Source organism: Protomyctophum bolini (genome assembly GCF_963924005.1).
Source record: "Protomyctophum bolini genome assembly, chromosome: 10".
NCBI lineage: Eukaryota > Metazoa > Chordata > Actinopteri > Myctophiformes > Myctophidae > Protomyctophum > Protomyctophum bolini.
The window spans coordinates 26,210,833-26,228,994 of record NC_137871.1 but is presented as its reverse complement, the minus strand read 5'-3'; the positions used below and the strand labels follow the sequence as shown (position 1 = coordinate 26,228,994).

Below are 18,162 nucleotides of genomic sequence, written 5' to 3'. Positions count from 1 at the left end.
TAAGGACCCCTTAGCTGAGAGAGCGATGAACCAGGGACCCCCACTGCATATTGTATAAAATTGTGTTGCAAATTCAACTTTCTTTTATAGATTTCATAGATGGCTTCATAGACCTGTTTGACAGCATTATCATCAGTGTTGTGTAAATGTATGTGTTTATATATTTAGATTCATGTTAATATTTATTTATATTTAACCACCTATAAAACCTCAATACTTAGTAAACATGACATTGGCTCTGTACTTGGTGTTGGTATTTTATTTTTTTAGCTCTACATCAAACTTCTTCCCTAAAAAAAGCAGATCTACAATGTAGATCACGCATGTGACATGCTGTCAGCTTGTAGAGCTGCTTATTCCTGTGAATGTTCCCCCCAGAATAGGGGTGTTCAAGTGCATGGTTAGTGTAAAAGTAAAAGAGACAAAATCTCACATATTTGGCAGACCCCCTAGGGGTCCCGGACCCCCTGTTGAAGACCCCTGCATTTTGTTTAGTATTGTGCGTCATGTTTTTCTGTCCGTCTGTTTGTCTGAATGGCACATGGGAGAGTGAAAAGCAGGCTCAGCCTGTATTGCGTCGACATGTTTGAAGTGTGTGTATACATGTGAATACTGTAGACTAGAGGATGCAAATCAGATGCCTCTTAACAACAGAACTATTCAACGTTGTCGATCATTAAACCCTGTTTTGCTCTGTTTTTCTTGTGTTGATTTACAGCAAATCGATTACCTAATATCCCAATATGCCACTGCGCGGGACCAAGTCATATATGACCTTGATAGTAAGTAGACCTTCACTGGCTTCTCTTCGTGTCTGACGGGGCACTGTTTATTGAATCATGTAAATGGTAAATCGTGCATTTATATAGAGCCTTTATCCAAGGCGCTTTACATAGATTGTGCATTACATTCACCCGTTCACACACCCATTCATACACCGATGGCGGCGGAAACCATGCAAGGCACCAACCAGCACATCAGGAGCAATTAGGGGTTTGGTGTCTTGCTCAAGTGCACTTCCACACTAACTCTGGGGGAGCCCGGGTTTGAACTGGCAACCTTAATGGTTACCATCCGGTTACCATCCGGCCACTCTACCCCTGAACCGCCGCCGCCGCCCAGGCTTACTTATCTGCGAAAAGAAAAACCTGGTCACGACGTAAGGCAGAGAAGTTATGGGCGGATGTATCATCCGGAACATCCGTCAGCTGTATTTCCCCCGGATACGATATATTTCCGACCAATCACAGCACTTTCGTGGAGAAAAACTGATTTGTAAAGCATCAACGTCATTTCCTTGGGCGATACTTGAGCTAAAATCCCGCAACTTCCACCCCAAACGAATGATAGCCTCTACAGTGTAGGTCTTGCCCAGGGTGCCTTAGCCTAGGGGTTCTCAACGTTTTTGGCTGGGGACCGCCGGAAACGCCCCTCCCCAATTAAAACTGACTGCAAAAATTACCTTAATATTAGAGAAAATAAATCATAAATTAATACTCAAACCCGATATAATCATTAACCCTGTAAAACCCGGATGAATTTCTACTTGCAAATTTCATCCTTACTACTACTTAAGTTTTTACTACTAGGACTACTAGGAAATTATGTAAAAAAATATATTACTATTTAAAAAAATGCAAATTGTATGCACATTTATAATTGTTAAAATAATACATTTTTAATTTACATTTGGGGGATATCTTTCACAATAATAAATTAAACATTTTCTAGACATTCATCACAAGATTTTAAATTTGTGTGAATTTGACCCCCCAAAATAATTGAGGTTTTGCATGTGTGTTTTTGCCGTTATGTTACGTCCTCGCTAAAGACGAGATTTTTTCCATTCTACAGATATAGGTCCAGTACTGGGCGGAAGGATACAGGACCAGTTGGAGAAGGAAGTGCTGCCCGCCCTGGAAGGAGCACTCAGTGTAGCTGGAGGTACCACCACAGTTAACTAAGTCTCTACATTTCCATACTTATTCATATTATGCTTATTCTTTATTTCAGTGGTTCTCAGCCTGTGGGTTGATTTGATTGGGGGAGGAGGGGTATACTATAAAAACTGCTCAAACATTGTACAAATTGTCAAATAATATAAGAAAGAGGCCAATTTTGTGAAAATTAGCCGATCTTTATAGATCAGCTATTTTCAAAATATTTATCTGTGGAACCGAATCAAACCCTTGTTAGGTTGGGGGGTACTTAGTTCAAGTATGATTATTATTATTTATTTATTTTGGGGGGGGGGGGGGTCTGACAAGGTTAAGAACCACTGTTTTATTTGAGTTACGGAATGCAGAAATATCCACGTTTCTTTTTTCATTATTTTTCCTAATATTTTTTTGTGGTTTAAAAAAAACAAACAAAAAGGAAAACTGCAGAGTGCCTTGAAAGGTAACGACACGATAACGGTCACGGAACAGTGACCTGTCATCCCCTCAGACCTCTGCACCTTGTGACCTTTGACACCTAGTGCTATTGCTGTGATTGGTTTCCCGTGTGGTTTTTCCCTAAGGCTGACGGGGCCTATCAGAGCCCATTGTGCCATCTTAATGCACGCCAGGCATTTCTTTCCACATTAATGGCATCACCAGATCTAGCCGAAATATAGCACCACACAACGATGAACTATAAATATAGCACCACACAACACTGAACTATAAATATAGCACCACACAACACTGAACTATAAATATAGCACCACACAACACTGAACTATAAATATAGCACCACACAACAATGAACTATAAATATAGCACCACACAACAATGAACTATAAATATGGCACCACACAACACTGAACTATAAATATAGCACCACACAACAATGAACTATAAATATAGCACCACACAACACTGAACTATAAATATAGCACCACACAACACTGAACTATAAATATAGCACCACACAACAATGGCCTTGACACGCCAGACCCTCTCTACCAGGCCCCAGTTGTACTACCCTTCTGTGGCGTTTTGACCGTAATGCCGTATTTCAACTTTGTTGTACGACGCTGTGTTCATTTTTATTTAGTTATAGTCATAGTTCATAGTCTTTTGAATAAGAAAGTCAATAAAAAATGTATTTTGGCCTTAATGGTGTCATAATGATGAGTTTACAGTACACTAGGTTGCATGCTGAAAATGGCAGATCTACTAACTCACGACGCGTTGCAGTTGCAGCGCTAGTTTTTATTTGTTGACAAAATTGTCAATATATTTAGTTTTAGTCATAGCTTAGATTTTTCTGTAGTTTGTCAGTGAAAAAAGGTAGTCGACGAACATTTTTCGTCATAGTTTTAGTCGACAAAATTACATCGCGACCACGTCGTACCACTAAGTGTAAATAACGCATTAATTAAGGTTTAGGTGCATCTGTGTGTGTTTGCGGGTTGTTTATTGTGTGTTTGTTAGAGGGTGTGTGTACCTGCGTGTGTGACGTGTGTGTGTGTGTGTGTGTGTGTGTGTGTGTGTGTGTGTGTGTGTGTGTGTGTGGGGGGGGGGGGGATAATCTACTGAGTCTGTCTTTAACCCTCCTCCCCTTTCCTATTCTTCCCTCTTTCTCTTTCTTCGTCAAACATTCTTTGCTCACTATGCATTGCTTTGTGGCAGCTCACTGCATTCAGGTCCCATCGAAAGTAATGTTTCTTCAACAAATTGCCCCCCTGCCCAGATAAATAATAAAAAAACATAGTAATAATAATGATGTGTTGTGAGATAATAATTAAAATGTTCTGTCCCAATGCAGTTGCAAAGAAAAGTCTTGAAGCCACAAAGGAAACGTGTATAATGTGATCCTTTCATCATTATAAAGTAACACTTTCCTGTGCCGTGCAGCCATCCGAGAGAGCAACGAGGCGCTGGAGAACGCCAGCGTGTCCCTGGAGCTTCTCCAGGAAGTGACGGGGAAGCTGAACTTCAACCTGAGCGTACTGCGCTCCAGCCTGAGCCGCACCCTCAACGACTCGGGCTGCCGCGACGAGGAGTCGGACACCACGACCGCCCAGCTCTGCGACGGCATCCGCCGCTCGCTGGAGGAGCTCCACATCGGTGCCAACTTCTCCCGGGTAACGGCACTGCAGGGTTGCTAGTGGTACAGTACACGTAGCACAGCCCACAACCTGTGGGCTGTGCAGATAGATAGATACTTTATTTGTCCTTTCGGAAATTTGTCTTGTGCACAGCAGTCATCAGGATACAGAAAAAACAGATCACACAGTACATTGACAATAAAGAAACAATGCCAACAGAAGGCCACCAGTCATAGTTCCAAGAGGCATCACATCACACTTTATGCACAGAACTAAGATGGGCCCTGCTTGTTCATAAGTCCTATACTTATGGGAACAAACGATCTTGAGGCTCTAGCCTGCAGAGAAGGTACCATGTACCGTCGCCCTGATGGTAAAATATGGTATTGGCTGTGTAATGGGTGTGTATTGTCCCTAGTAATAGCTTTCCCCTTCCTGAGTACCCGGGTCACATACATTGAGGTCATACTCTCAAATCGTACCCCAGCTATTTTGCTGGACACGTTGATGATTTTATGGAGTTTGTTCTTATTGACCAATGATAATGAGCCATACCAGAAAACAAAACAAAATGTCAATGCACTCTCCACAAAGGATCGATGGAAAAGTGCCGTGCAGTGTTGATTTTGTCGACTAAAACTAAGACGAATAATGTTTGTCAACTACCTTTTTTCAATTTCCACTGACAAAAACTACATGGAAACTAAATTAAAAACTAAGCTATGACAACTGAAACTAATACTAACTAGAACTGCACTCTGTCGAGTGCATACTTGCTTGTTGCACACTAGTAGGCCATAAATGGCCTACTAGTGCGCAAGCAGAGCGTGCAAGTACTTTCGACCGCTACAAACTGTCAAATCTCAGTAATGACTACTTGTGGCTGATACGGCAGGGTGCCAGATTACATACATGTATACATACTGTAGGAGTATTACCTTTAATCCTCCTAACACTAAAACATATCGTCATTACGTCACCATCGAAAACTGGCATTGGGTCCTTTAATCCACATATTTCTTCACTAAAATCTAATGATATTTAGTCGACTAAAACTAGACTAACACTAAGACATTCCAGGTGACTAAAAATGTGACTAAAACAACATGGAAGCTATTCAAGAGACTATGACTAAAACTAAAATCAATGCCAAAAACAACACTGGTGCTGTGAGGGTATTGCAAGTGGGCCCACAAATATTTGGCAATAAACAAAGATTTTATGGATAACAATAATAATAATGATAATGTAAAATGAGATCATCAGTGGTATTATATATATTTGGCCGCGGACCCCCATCTAAAAAGATCTCATTCCAGGAACCCCCAGAAGCAAACATTTGAGTTGAAATGTTGTTCACTTAAATATATATATTCAAAGATTTGCAAACTTTTTTAAAAGCTAAAATCTTAAAATGTCAGTTTTAATGGGTTAAAGTATACCACGTTAGTTCCATTGATCCAAGCCGGAACACACAATCGATTGATTGACCATCAAAATATTCTGAAAATGACCACTATTACCTCACTGTGCAACAAACATTACAATCAAATCAATGTTAACAATGACAGATATACAACAGATAGTACAATCAATGCTACAATGACTGATGTCTAACAAACATAATGAATGTCCCTAAAAATGTCTCGCCATGGTTTTGTTTCTGAGCTTGAACGTTGTATTACATCGATGGACCACTGACCAGTAGGGATGGAGATCTTTATTGATAACAAGCACCTTATCGATCAGGCTTATCGAGCCGGGTTCTTATCGAGCCTACATTTTGTGGAAAAACGGGAGACGATACTGAACAGAACCAGTATCTTTTACTAGAGTTTTCAATTGGGTTATTGGGTTTTTATCAGTTATTGAGCTCCATCCCTACTGACCAGTGTGTTTTGCGTTTCAGTTAGACAACCTGAACACTCAGCTGGGAAGAGTTACTGACCTCCTGAGGACTGACCTGTCCAGTATCATCCAGAAGGTGAGGCGTTACCTAGCACACACTGCAAGAAAAACCTGAAATGACTGAGTCCTTGATCATAAAAAACTAAAACATGCATGATGATGGGGGGGGGAAATATTACATTATGTTAACTATGGGGGAATAACAGAATTGGTCTCCCTATACTTAAAGAACAAAAACACATAGGACAGAACAGATAATACTGGTACACAAATAGTGTGTAGTCTAGCTCAAAGACATTATGCAACATTAAATGATTATTAATCCTTAATCTCTGCATTACATTTTCCGTCCTGGCAGCACATTAATGTGGATATCCTTCTGTACACACCACAGGGCTACTCCTCTCTAAACAACACCCCGACCATGGTGGCTGACCAGACCAGAAGTATTGCAGGAGGTAAGTCACGTCACATTTATTTATATATAGCAGCACATTTCACAAGACAAGCTCAGACTCAATGTGCTTCAAAAAATAAAATCAGACCAGTCTGAAGTGAGTGTTGCTGTACTGTACTCATGCTGTCAGGTTAGGAAGCGAAGACCGTACGGTGGACTCCATGTTGCTCCCTGGAAGCAAAGAAACATGCGCAATTGAGACCAGGAAGTTGTACATGCACAAATCATAGATATGGCACAAATGGCCCAGCAGATGGCGTGATGCCACTGAAAGGAGGGGTGCTTGCCTTGTAGTTGTACATACCGGTATGTCACGTCATGTACCGACCAACATTACTGTCTGTGTGATGATCCATGCTGGGACTTACTTACCCACTTGCTGTTAAAACTTTAATATAAAAGGTAAAAGGCAATGATTGATTAGGTTAATGAGTGACATATGTACAAGCATCCCTCCTTTCAGTGGCATCACGCCATCTGCTGGGCCATTTGTGCCATATCTATTTTCTGGTCTCAATTGCGCATGTTTCTTTCCTTGGAGTCCACCGTACGGTCTTCGCTTCCTAACCTGATTTAAACCTTGGTCGGGCGGAAGTGGTCTCTTCTGCATATTTCCGTTGTGCATTAAAGGATAATTCCATGCTAGAACGCTTTCTTACCTTTATTTGTAGTTGTTATGTCCCCACCAAAGAGGTCCAGGTATTTCCTCTAATATAAGCCCTCAATGGTGCTTGGTTTTTGTGCTAATTCGCTTATTTCCATCGAAATAAGTAGTAAAGTGTAAATAGATTTTTGAGTGAATTAGCACAACACCCCAATGCCCCATTCAATTCAATGCAATTAAATTCATTGAGGGCTTATGGTAGGGGAAACAGCCAATAATGCGCTTTTGCACAAAATAACACCTGGACCTCTTTGGTGTGGACGTAACAACTACAAATAAAGCTAAGAAAAGCCTTCCAGTCTGAAATTCTCCTTTAAGTGGAGATAAACCTTCGGAGCACAATCTTGTCTGTTTCTCGTACTAACTCTCCTCTTTTTTTCCCCCCTTATTTTTCTATCCCCAACCCCCGTCTGTTTCTTTCTTTCTTTCTCTGCATCTATTTCTCTGTCTCCGTCCCCCTCCTCCTCTCCCCCCCCCCCCCCCCCCCCCCCCCCGCCCATGCACGTCTGTCTGTCCCCCGTCTCTGCGCTCCTCCATGTCTTCCCAGGTGTGCGGGAACTGGTCGAGGACATTGGCGGTAACGTCAGCAACGTCACCAGGGTCTTCCCCTTGCAGCGCTGCCTGGGGAACTTTACAGTCTTCATCAGCCACACTCACTCCACCATCGAAGACTACTATCCGGAAATCGACCAGATAGACTTCTACAGGTAAATATGTGGATCTTCTTCAAGTACCGTTTTTTAACATTCCTGGCAAAAGATAAAACATTGTGAGCTACTGTGCTACCACAGGTGGATCGGGTGCATCGCTCTCTGCTGCATGGTGGTGCTGGTCCTGGCCTTCAACTACCTGGGCCTCCTCTGCGGCACCCTGGGATACGACAAGCACGCCTCGCCCACGACCAGAGGCTGCATCTCCAACACGGGGGGAACACTGATTATGGCGTGAGTTATAGGGCATTCACTTCTAGTTATTTTGACTAGTTGACTAGTCGAACTACCTATTGTGTGTGTGTGTGTGTGTGTGTGTGTGTGTGTGTGTGTGTGTGTGTGTGCATTCATCTACCTGATCTTGAGGCCTACAAGGTTGACTAGTGGATGTACTAGAAGTTACCAGAGGGATTTCTTTTTTTTATGATAAGATTTTACATAACTGTTGCCAGAAGAATGGTTGGTTCTTTTATTTGACTGTGAAATGATTGAACTCTGAATCAAAGTTCCACTTTGGTTCTCAATTCAGTAGACGCATTCAACAGACTTCTGCAAACAGGCTACAGTACAGTTCATAAATCCGTTAAAGTATCACTACACATGGGAAATCCGCTGTTTAATTGAACTAAAGAGCATAATAGTAATTGCTCAGATTTATATCGCGCTTTTCCCAAAGTCGCTTCACGTATAGAAAAGGATGGAGCCAACTTTATCAAGTAAGAAAAAAAATCTATATCAATAAAAGATAAGTGCTAGATTAAAAAGATAAAAGATTAAGCATGTATTTTGGGAGACATCTTACAGTAACTAGATCTCAGCTATCCTTTGATCCATGAGGTTTGTCGCATGCATAATGGTCAACAAGTCAAGTCATGTCAAACGTATTTATAATATAGCACATTTTAATGTATTAATTAGGGTCCATATCTGTGCGTTTATATCCCCGCAGCGGTGTGGGGTTCAGCTTCATATTTTCCTGGGTGCTGATGGGAGTGGTGACGGCCATCTTCCTGGTCGGTGGCAACATGGAGAAGTTGGTGTGTGAATCGTTCCACACAAAGCAGCTCTTCCAGGCAGGTTACCAGAGCTTCAAAGCAGTGTTGTTTTCGTCTACTAAAACTGAGACTAAGAAGACAATGTTCGTCGACTACCTTTTTTCACTTGACAAAAACGACATAAAAACTAAATTAAAACTAAGCCATGATGGCTAAAACTATGACTAAATATACTGACAATTTCATCAACAAATAAAAACTAGACTAAAATGTTAGGAATGGACTTGTGGACAAGAGATCCAGTATAAGTCATTTTACACTTGGTTGCATGCTGTAAATAGCCGATCTACAAGCTCACAATGCATCGCAGTGCAACGCATTGTGAGCTTGTAGATCGGCTATGTACAGCAAGTGTGGCACTTGCCCTGGCCTTGACGACCTTGCAGGCTTATGCAAAGGGCTAAAATGTAACTTAGATAGCACGTTTTTTAGACAGATGCCAGGTCATCTGTAGACCTGGCATCCTATAGTCACTGTGTATAGTTTCAGTGAAGAGATTATAGATTGTTCGATTGTATATCGTTTCTAGATGGGTTCTTGGTTTACTAATTACTATGTATGATGTATTACCTTGTGCTGTACTCGCTCTGGATTAACCCATTCTGGGTGGGAAGTGGAAGTAGATCTGCTATTTTTGCGGTGAAAGTGAAAATGCGGCACAACTCTTTGAATATATATATTCTTTCAGAGCAAACGTTTTTAACTCAAATCTTTGCTTCTGGAACAACATATTTTCAAATGGGGGTTGGCGGCCAAATACAGAAATGTTTTGGGGTCCTTGACATGAAATATTGAGCACCACTGATATAGAAATATACAATAGGTATTTCAGAAAACTGTCATGATTACTGTTTTTGTAATTTTGACATCAGGCCTAAATGAGTTAAGTCTGCTAAATACCTAAATTGTAAGTATCGTTGACAGAACCTAACTATAGTGCTGCTCTATTCAGCAAGGGTGATGATGATCTGCTGTTAATGGAAGAAGCCACCTGACCTTTATCAAAATGACATGATCTTCTTTCTGTTTTTCTCCTCCTCCCAGGTGGTGGACACTCCATACATGGTGCAACCTGAGTGGAGGAACTTTGTCCCTGGATACATGTACAACGACTCTGATCTGGAGCTGACACTAGAGAGTCTGTACAGGTCAGATTCAGTGTCCCATTTACCTGAACATAATACTGTAGCACTGGAGCTGATATCCAATAATACACTCAAACTATCGTCCAAATATATTCATGTACTGTAATGTAATATACTGTAGCAACTCAAGTTTTCGGAGGAATTGTTTGCTATATAATATAGCAAACTACATATTTTCAGCCAATTACATATAATCTTGGGGGTCCTTGACATGAAAATTTGAGCACCACTGACATATAAACATGGGTTTTTCAGAAAACTGTCAGGATTTAGAAGACATCTGTAGAATCGTCCTCAGGTCTAAATGTGATAAAAAAAGCTACTACAGCGTCACACATACAGCATCAAACGTAGCAGGTCTACAAGCTCACACCGCGTTCCGAGCGCATTTTCGAAAAAACACAAAAAGTTAGAATAATGATGTAGAATTGGAGATGTGAGGTTTCTGTCCAATAACGGCAACAAAAATGAAAGCTTGAAACGTATAACAACAACGTATTAGGTACCAGTTCTAAATGGGTGAACAAACACACTGTACTGTGTATGGACATATCATTATCCAATACTGTACACATACAGAGAGAAGGCGCTTCTATTTGTCCAAATAAATTAACCCATTTAGGCCTGAGGACGATTCTAAATGTCTTCTAAATCCTGACGGTTTTCTGAAAACCCCTATGTGGTTCTCAAACTATTTAATGTCAAGGACCCCTAGAATTATATACATGTATTTGGCCGCCGACCCTCATCTGAAAATATGTAGTTCCAGGGACCCTCCAGATGCAAAGATTCGCTCTGAAAGAATATATATTCAAAGATTTGCGGACCTACAAGCTCATAGCTTGTAGATCTGCTATTTTTCAACAGCTAAAGCATAACATAATGCTTAAAACACCAAAAGGGATTCCTGCCCAGAATGGGTTTAATACACATTTAGATGAGACTAGCTCCAGTCGTAATACAGTGACATATAAGGAATACTTAATTAATATTCCCTATGTCAAATATTTTTTCATCATTAGGAATTGGATTAATAGGCTGCTTACAGTGACCGAGCATCTTTCATTTCATCTACGAGAAATAATGAGTCTGCTTCTGTCATCGCTTACAGAGGAACGCTAACATTTATACCACTGTGCTTCGGAGGCCCAGATGTACATTTATGCGTGACACCAGCACTAAAGTTTGGATGTGTGATGTTTAATTAACAATGGAAGTTGATTCTTCTCGATACTGCTTGTATGATTACCGCACCAGTTATTCCTATTCACTTATTCAGTAATGAGTTATTATAACCTGGGGTCAAAGTTCATCATGCTAGTGTATTCTGCTCTTTTATGACAGAAAGGTTTGATCATAATTATGCCTGTAGTGTATTCTGTGTGTCTCCACTGGGTGGCAGCAGATATTTGACTACAATACAACGGCAGATATGGAAACTACCAATGCTTTCTTTCTGTTATCATTTGTGTGTGTGTGTGTGTGTGTGTGTGTGTGTGTGTGTGTGTGTGTGTGTGTGTGCTCGCCATTCTCAGTGACTGCAAGGAGAACAAAGGTATCTACTCAGCTATGCGACTGGACAAGATCTTCAATATCTCCTCCTTCCTCAATGCTACACTGGTCAGTGACACACACACAGTTTTTTTCATTTATATATATATATATATATTTTTATCCCACGATTTTGTAACCCATTTTTTCACCCAGTGTCAATTATCTAATGTAATCCTGGGCGCTACACTTCTGCCAACCTGGGGGGGGCAGCGGACTGGCCTCATGCTTCCTTCTATGCATGAGGAGTCCAAGCTGCTTCTTTTCACCTGACAGGGGAGAGTTTCCCCGGCCGGACGTAGCGCGTGGAAGGAACACGTTATTTTCCGACCAGTTCCTTTCCCCTCCATCAGGCTGGCCAGGGCGAGGCAGTTTAGAGACCAGGATTACTACATGTTTTTGTGAGGGTACCTACCCTATATGGGGACACGGGGAGAACATGCAAACTCCACACAGAAAGGCCCTTTCGCCAACCCCGCCTCGGGTATGGGCACTGATGACACGGAGGAGGGAACACGCCCTCAGCGCCCACAGCATCCCCAGCAGGAATCGAACCCGGGACCTTCTAGCTGTGAGGCGACAGCACTACCAACTGTGCCACCGTGACCCCCACGGTGCATAGTTCTGAGCAGTGACTAGCACTTGGTCCCATGCACTGTGGCGCTGTTTGCTTCTCTTCTTTTGCCAGCCTGATTGAATTGATTAAAAGATTTAACCGGGAACCCCTTTTGGTGTTTTAACCATTCTTTTAAACGTTATCTATTGGAAAAATAGCAGATCTACAAGCTTTTGAAAAATCGTGAAAATGTGGCACAAATCTTTGAATATATATTCTTTCAGTGAACGTTTTTAACTAAAATCTTTGCTTCTGGGAGGTCCCTGGAACAACATATTTTCAGATGGGGGTTGGCGGCCAATTACATATAATTCTGGGGGTCCTTGACATGAAAAAGGTTGAGCACCACTGACGGAAACATTTCTGAAAACTTTTAAGGATTTAGAAGACTTTTTTTAAATGGGTTATTATGTGTACACCTTCAATGAAATGGACAGCAGGGTGAAAGTATAGACAAGTATTATAATCAACAGGCACCGTCTGTGAGTCAGACAACATTCTCCATTTTGTCTCTGGTGATGAATTAACAGCTCCTTGGTGCCAAAAACAACAAACATTTATAGCATTACCTTCACCTCTTAATCTCACACTCTCATTAGAGTGTTTACTTGACTCAAAGCCAGCTCTAATCTGTTCACCAAAGACGTTTAGCAACGGTCTTTGCCAGTTTGCAAATATTATCCAGCCTCTGTTATTGTAAAGGACGCCAGTCGATAGTACCGTCTGCTAAAAAATGTCTCTGTTGGTTATACAGAGTCATAGCTAACGGCTGGCATTTCTGATGCTACGTCAACACTGGTCATTTGTCATCGGTTTATACACATGACATATGAGGAGTTTTGTTTTCCGAAGCCAGAACAACCTACAACTTGAAGAATGTGAGTCCTATGCCCTGACGAAATGACTGCCCGAGGGAGTGCTGGGTGCAAGAGTTGCTGTGGGCTCCCGTCATTTTCACTATCATGTGTGGTGGAGATTGTATTATAGTTACGCGGGCCGGTGTTCACAACTGTGCATCCCCCAGTGCTTTGATGTGTATTTTCAGACGGTTAACCTTTCAACCCCGCCAAGATTTAGTCAACTTGACCGTTCTGTACTTGTATCTGCTCCTTTTACCAACTGTCCGAAAATAGCCAAGCTTCTAGGTAGAACGTCTATTTTCGTGGTGCACCCCCTGTAGTTACTCTGTGGACCCCCTAGGGGTCCCAGGCTCCCTGTCGAGGATGAGGACCCCTGCTGTGCTGCATTTAGGCCATTGGCTTCATCTTTGCTACTAGGGTTTCTGCAAAGTGGACGTTTCAGACGATTTGTACATGTGGTAGAAGATATTTAATTGGCAGCTTGTAAAAGGAATTGCAGTGCATGACTCGTGGGTTATACAACACTGTCATCTAAGTAAATAACAACTGATGCCAACATTTTGTTCTTTTCTCTTTATAGTGTCGGGCAAAAACCTGACTCGGGGCTGACTTTTCTATTGTGGGGAAAGGAAACTGATGTTTTGTTTGTGTGTGTGGTGAAATTGCATATCGCTTAGTCAGTCAAATTGGTCAGCCTGCGACTTGCCGTACAATTTAACAATTTACAATTCAGGCGTTTTTGCAGAATGGTCCTCAGGTCTAAATGGTTAAGCACGGGGCGGGGTTTCTATTTGTTTTGTTGTTTTGAACATTTTCACATTGTTTTGTTGCCAAAAAGAAGAATGGCTAACGACCTGTGCAACACGACTACCGAGGTGTTCTTTGGCTTTATGCTCTTCTGCCACAGAAGAGAAGCAACACATTGTGGGCTTGTAGATTTACACTATTTACTCCTACTATTTCTTACGCATTTCAGGTGTAAAATATTCAATATGGACCTGTTGTATTTTGGCCATAATATATATATTTATTTTAATTATTGGTATCGGTCATTGTCAGTAACCTCTTTGTGTATTTAAGTTATTGTCATATCTACCGTGTTATACCTATCGTTTACAAGGCCTAAAAGGCTCACAGTTCAATTGTTAATTGCAATTAATAAATGAATTAATTAGTATGGCAATTAATCATCAAGTAATGACTGATTGTCTGTGGTTTGTGTCCAGTTCACCAGGGATGTGGTGGCTCGGCTGGATGGGATCAGGGTGGATCTGAGGGGAATCGTGCTGCTGGAGGCAGAGGGCAGGCAGAACCTCCTGGCCTTCTCTGACGCCGGCCTGTCCGACATCAACTACGCAGACTACCTGGAGGAGGTGACACGCACGCACGCATGCACGCACCAGTGTTGATTTCGAGATGAATATAGAACATGACTAAAACGTTTTATTGAAAAAAAACTATGACTATGTACACTTAAACTAAATCAAAATCTGCTGTCAAAATGAACACTGCCACACACACACACACACACAAACTTGTGCCAACTTACAGCCCATTTAGTGGTACTGGACAGGTCTCTAAAATGAGTAGTAATTATGTGATATCATGCTCTTTAGCAGTCCGTAGGTTAAGGCCTGCCAGTGACTGAACACTGCATTCTGTCAGTTCCACTGACACACAGCAGACACTAGACATGCTCTGCGTCCCGTCAGCTTGCATCATGCTGCAGCAACACTGCCATGTGTCCACGAATGCTGACACGTGATTATTATATCCAAAAGTATATCTCTGCCAAAGCAAAGAGAGTATACTGTATGACCAGACTGGGCAGGGAGGGACTTGTCACTCCCTGTGCTATGACACAGGGACATAGTTTGGTATACGGTAGTTTTGTTCATAGAACAAAATGTCAGAAATCTTGACCCTTTCATTCCCACTTCAGGGTGAGAGTATGTTGGATGAAACTAAATATTAATGTTTTGGGTTTTTTTTTTGTTTTCCAAATATCTTTGTCGAAAGTGTAGCCGATTCACAAGATCTGCTATTTTTGCTACGGTTTGTTGCTAAAGTTCAAGTGGCCACGTTGACACATACGGTACTGCAGGGCAGTGTTGTTTTTTGGCAGCAAATTTCTATTTTAGTTTTAGTCATGGTCATGGTCATATAATAATCTACAGGTGATTTAGGTGATCTACAGGTGATACAGGACAGGTGATGCCGTCGTAATGACTGATTTTACACTGAAAATAACCGATCTACAAGCTCACAACACGTCCCGCTGCGACGCATTGTGAGCTTGTAGATCGGCTATTTTCAGCATGCAAACAAGTATAAAATGACTTGTGTCTTTCACTTACGGTATACTGGATTCTTGTCCACTAGTCCCTTCCTAACATTTTAGTCTAGTTTTTATTTGTTGACAAAATCGACAGTATACGTAGTCATAGTTTTAGTCGTCGTTTTTATTTTGTTTCATGTAGTTTTCGTCTGAAAAAAGGTAGTCGAACATTTTTCGTCATAGTTTTAGTCTACGAAAGCTACACTGCTGTAGGGTCAAATGTTGGAACGTGTGTGAATGTGCTGCTCTCTCTTTGCACTGTGTGGACTAAAACTAAAATGGACCTCTTTCTGCTTTATTTTCAATGTTTATCCAGGTCAACAAAGGAGTCACAGAGGTGGACCTGCTGTCATTTGCCAATGAGCTAGAGGCTCAGACAGACCTCATGGTGAGACCACCTTGTTACCAAACAAACCTCTCTTCTGCACTAACTTGGGGGTGTAAGCCCAGTGGTTGCCCACCATTTGCACGTCAAGGACCCCCAAATTCATGTGTTTTGTCATGAACCGTTCTGAAAAGATTTTGTGCGAGGACACCCAAAAGAGAAGATTTATGTTGTTTCCCACAGTATGTATTTGACCCCCGTGGGTCAATGTGGGGGTCCTTGATGTGCCTCCGTGATCTGTACTGCTGTATACTGACCGGAAAGCAGACCTAATCTCTGGGAGCAGTTTGAATGCTCCGTGCCTTCAGGGAAGGTGACACTGGTGGGGGGGGGGCAACAAACACGGCACTGGTTCATTTCCTGAAGTCGTTTTGAGTCCAGAGCGAGGGTCCTGTCAGGGCTATTAACCCTCCCTGTTCAAAGTGTGTCCTCCACTCTTCATTCCTCGTCCTCATCCTCCCCTATACCTACAGTATACGCCCTGCTGGCGTCCATCTGCTGTCCATCTGGCCCGCATGGCCTCTCGTCCAGTATAGTTCTCCAATCTAAAAATGTCAAGATGTAAAAAGTACGGAATTGAAAATGTACTTGAGTACAAAGGTATCGGCATCAAAATGTACTTAAAGTACAGTAAGGACCACTGAACAAGAGATACAGTATAAGTCGTTTTACACTTAGTTGCAGCTATTTTCAGCAAGTGTAAAAACAGTCATTACGATACATTACATTGCGATAAAATACAATTTAGTCGACTAAATCAACTGTAGATTTAGTTGACTAAAATCTTATGACATTTAGTCGACTAAAACTAGACTAACATTAAAACAGTCCAGGTGACTAAAATGTGACTGAAACTAAATGAAAACTATTGAAGAGACTATGACTAAAACTAAAATCAAAATGTGCTGCCACACTTGATACATGTATGTGCCAAAAACAAAACTATCTAAACGAGATAGTGAGACAATGTTTAGAGTTCAGAACGACCTGCAAATATGGGTGACAGAGTAAATGTGAACTATAGTAGACTACTAGACGTAGATGGAACATGTCGTACCATTCACAAACCAACAATGAACAACAAAAGCTATCAGTATAAAGGACTCATATAAAAGTGTGACTGCTTAGGTGTCACACTTTTTTATAGCTGTTGGTAAGGCATTCCACATTCTGGTGGCATAGCAGTGGCAACAACTTTGACCCCAGGGGACCCACTATAACTTTGAGAGTAAAGGGTGCATTTGGAACTTTGGTGCAGTTGTTTTTGGCAGCAAATCTTGTTTTTGTTTTTAGTCATAGTCTCTTCAATAGTTCTCATTTAGTTTCAGTCACATTTTAGTCACCTGGAATGTTTTAGTGTTAAGGTCTAGTTTTAGTTCAATTCAATTCAATTTTATTATAGTGTCAAGTTGTCTCAAGACACTTTACAACCAACAAAGATCCACCCAGAGCAAGCAATATTGCGACAATGGTAACGAAAAACTCCCCTTTAGGAAGGAACGTCAGGCAGAACCCGACTCTAGGGTGGGCGGCCATCTGCCTCGACCGTGTCGGGGGGGGGGGGGGGGTAGAGGGAGAGAGAGATAGACAGAGAGAGAAAAAGACAGAGAATAGGCAGGTGGGGTCTGGTCCACAAATCTGGTCACACTTCTGGTGGGCTCCATGAAGAGGCCGGATCCACGGTCACACTCGGCAGTCAGTTGGGGGTTAATATTAGAGGTCCACAGAACTGCGACGGGGAGGACGAAAAGAGACTCCGGGGAGAGATTCCCCGGATGTTGGATTAGTGGCAGGCCTTACTGGAGCCTATATAGTGTATATTACAAGTACTGCTGGGAGACAAACCCACACAACAATGTACGACCATGGTATCCAGCTAGACCCGGAGACAAGTCTGGCTATAGGCTTTGTCGTAGAGAAAGGTTTTCAACCTAGTCTTGAATGTGCAGAGCGTGTCAGCCCCACGGACCGAAGCCGGGAGAAGGTTCCACAGCTGCGGTGCCTGGGACCTAAACGCCCTGCCTCCTATTGTAACTTTTGATATTTTTGGGACAGTAAGCATGTTTGCATACTGTAGACGCACTGCTGTTCTATTCGGTTTGTAGGGATCAATGAGATCCCTGAGATATTGTGGTGCCTGACCATTGAGAGCTTTGTAAGTGAGAAGAAGAACTTTGAACTCTATTCTGTATTTGACCGGGAGCCAGTGTAGGGAGGCCAGTGAAGGAGTGATATGGTCTCTTCTTCTGGTACCTGTCAACACACGCGCCGCAGCATTTTGAACTAACTGTAGGCTTTTCAGAGACTTGCCTGGGCAGCCTGATAATAGCGAGTTGCAGTAGTCCAGCCTTGAGGTAACAAATGCGTGGACAAGTTTTTCTGCGTCATTTTTGGACAGGATGTGCCTGACCTTTGCAATATTTCGCAGGTGAAAAAA

General features: G+C 42.0%; 1 protein-coding gene across 5 annotated transcripts in view; it reads left to right on the top strand.

The window, feature by feature from the left end:
• prom1a (prominin 1a) overlaps positions 1-18,162 on the top strand; it is a gene marked incomplete at its 3' end in the record, with an annotated part of 94,530 nt that overhangs the window by 55,797 nt on the left and 20,571 nt on the right. For all 5 annotated transcript variants that reach the window (XR_013964711.1, XR_013964712.1, XR_013964713.1 and 2 more), the window contains 12 exons: positions 719-782; positions 1,855-1,944; positions 3,843-4,072; positions 5,946-6,020; positions 6,339-6,402; positions 7,613-7,772; positions 7,857-8,009; positions 8,725-8,848; positions 9,875-9,978; positions 11,511-11,595; positions 14,229-14,375; positions 15,657-15,728. Coding sequence is in view for 2 of the 5 variants with exons in the window: in XM_080773624.1 (XP_080629750.1) it covers positions 719-782; positions 1,855-1,944; positions 3,843-4,072; positions 5,946-6,020; positions 6,339-6,402; positions 7,613-7,772; positions 7,857-8,009; positions 8,725-8,848; positions 9,875-9,978; positions 11,511-11,595; positions 14,229-14,375; positions 15,657-15,728 (1,368 nt within the window). The remainder of the gene's footprint in view (positions 1-718; positions 783-1,854; positions 1,945-3,842; positions 4,073-5,945; positions 6,021-6,338; positions 6,403-7,612; positions 7,773-7,856; positions 8,010-8,724; positions 8,849-9,874; positions 9,979-11,510; positions 11,596-14,228; positions 14,376-15,656; positions 15,729-18,162) is intronic.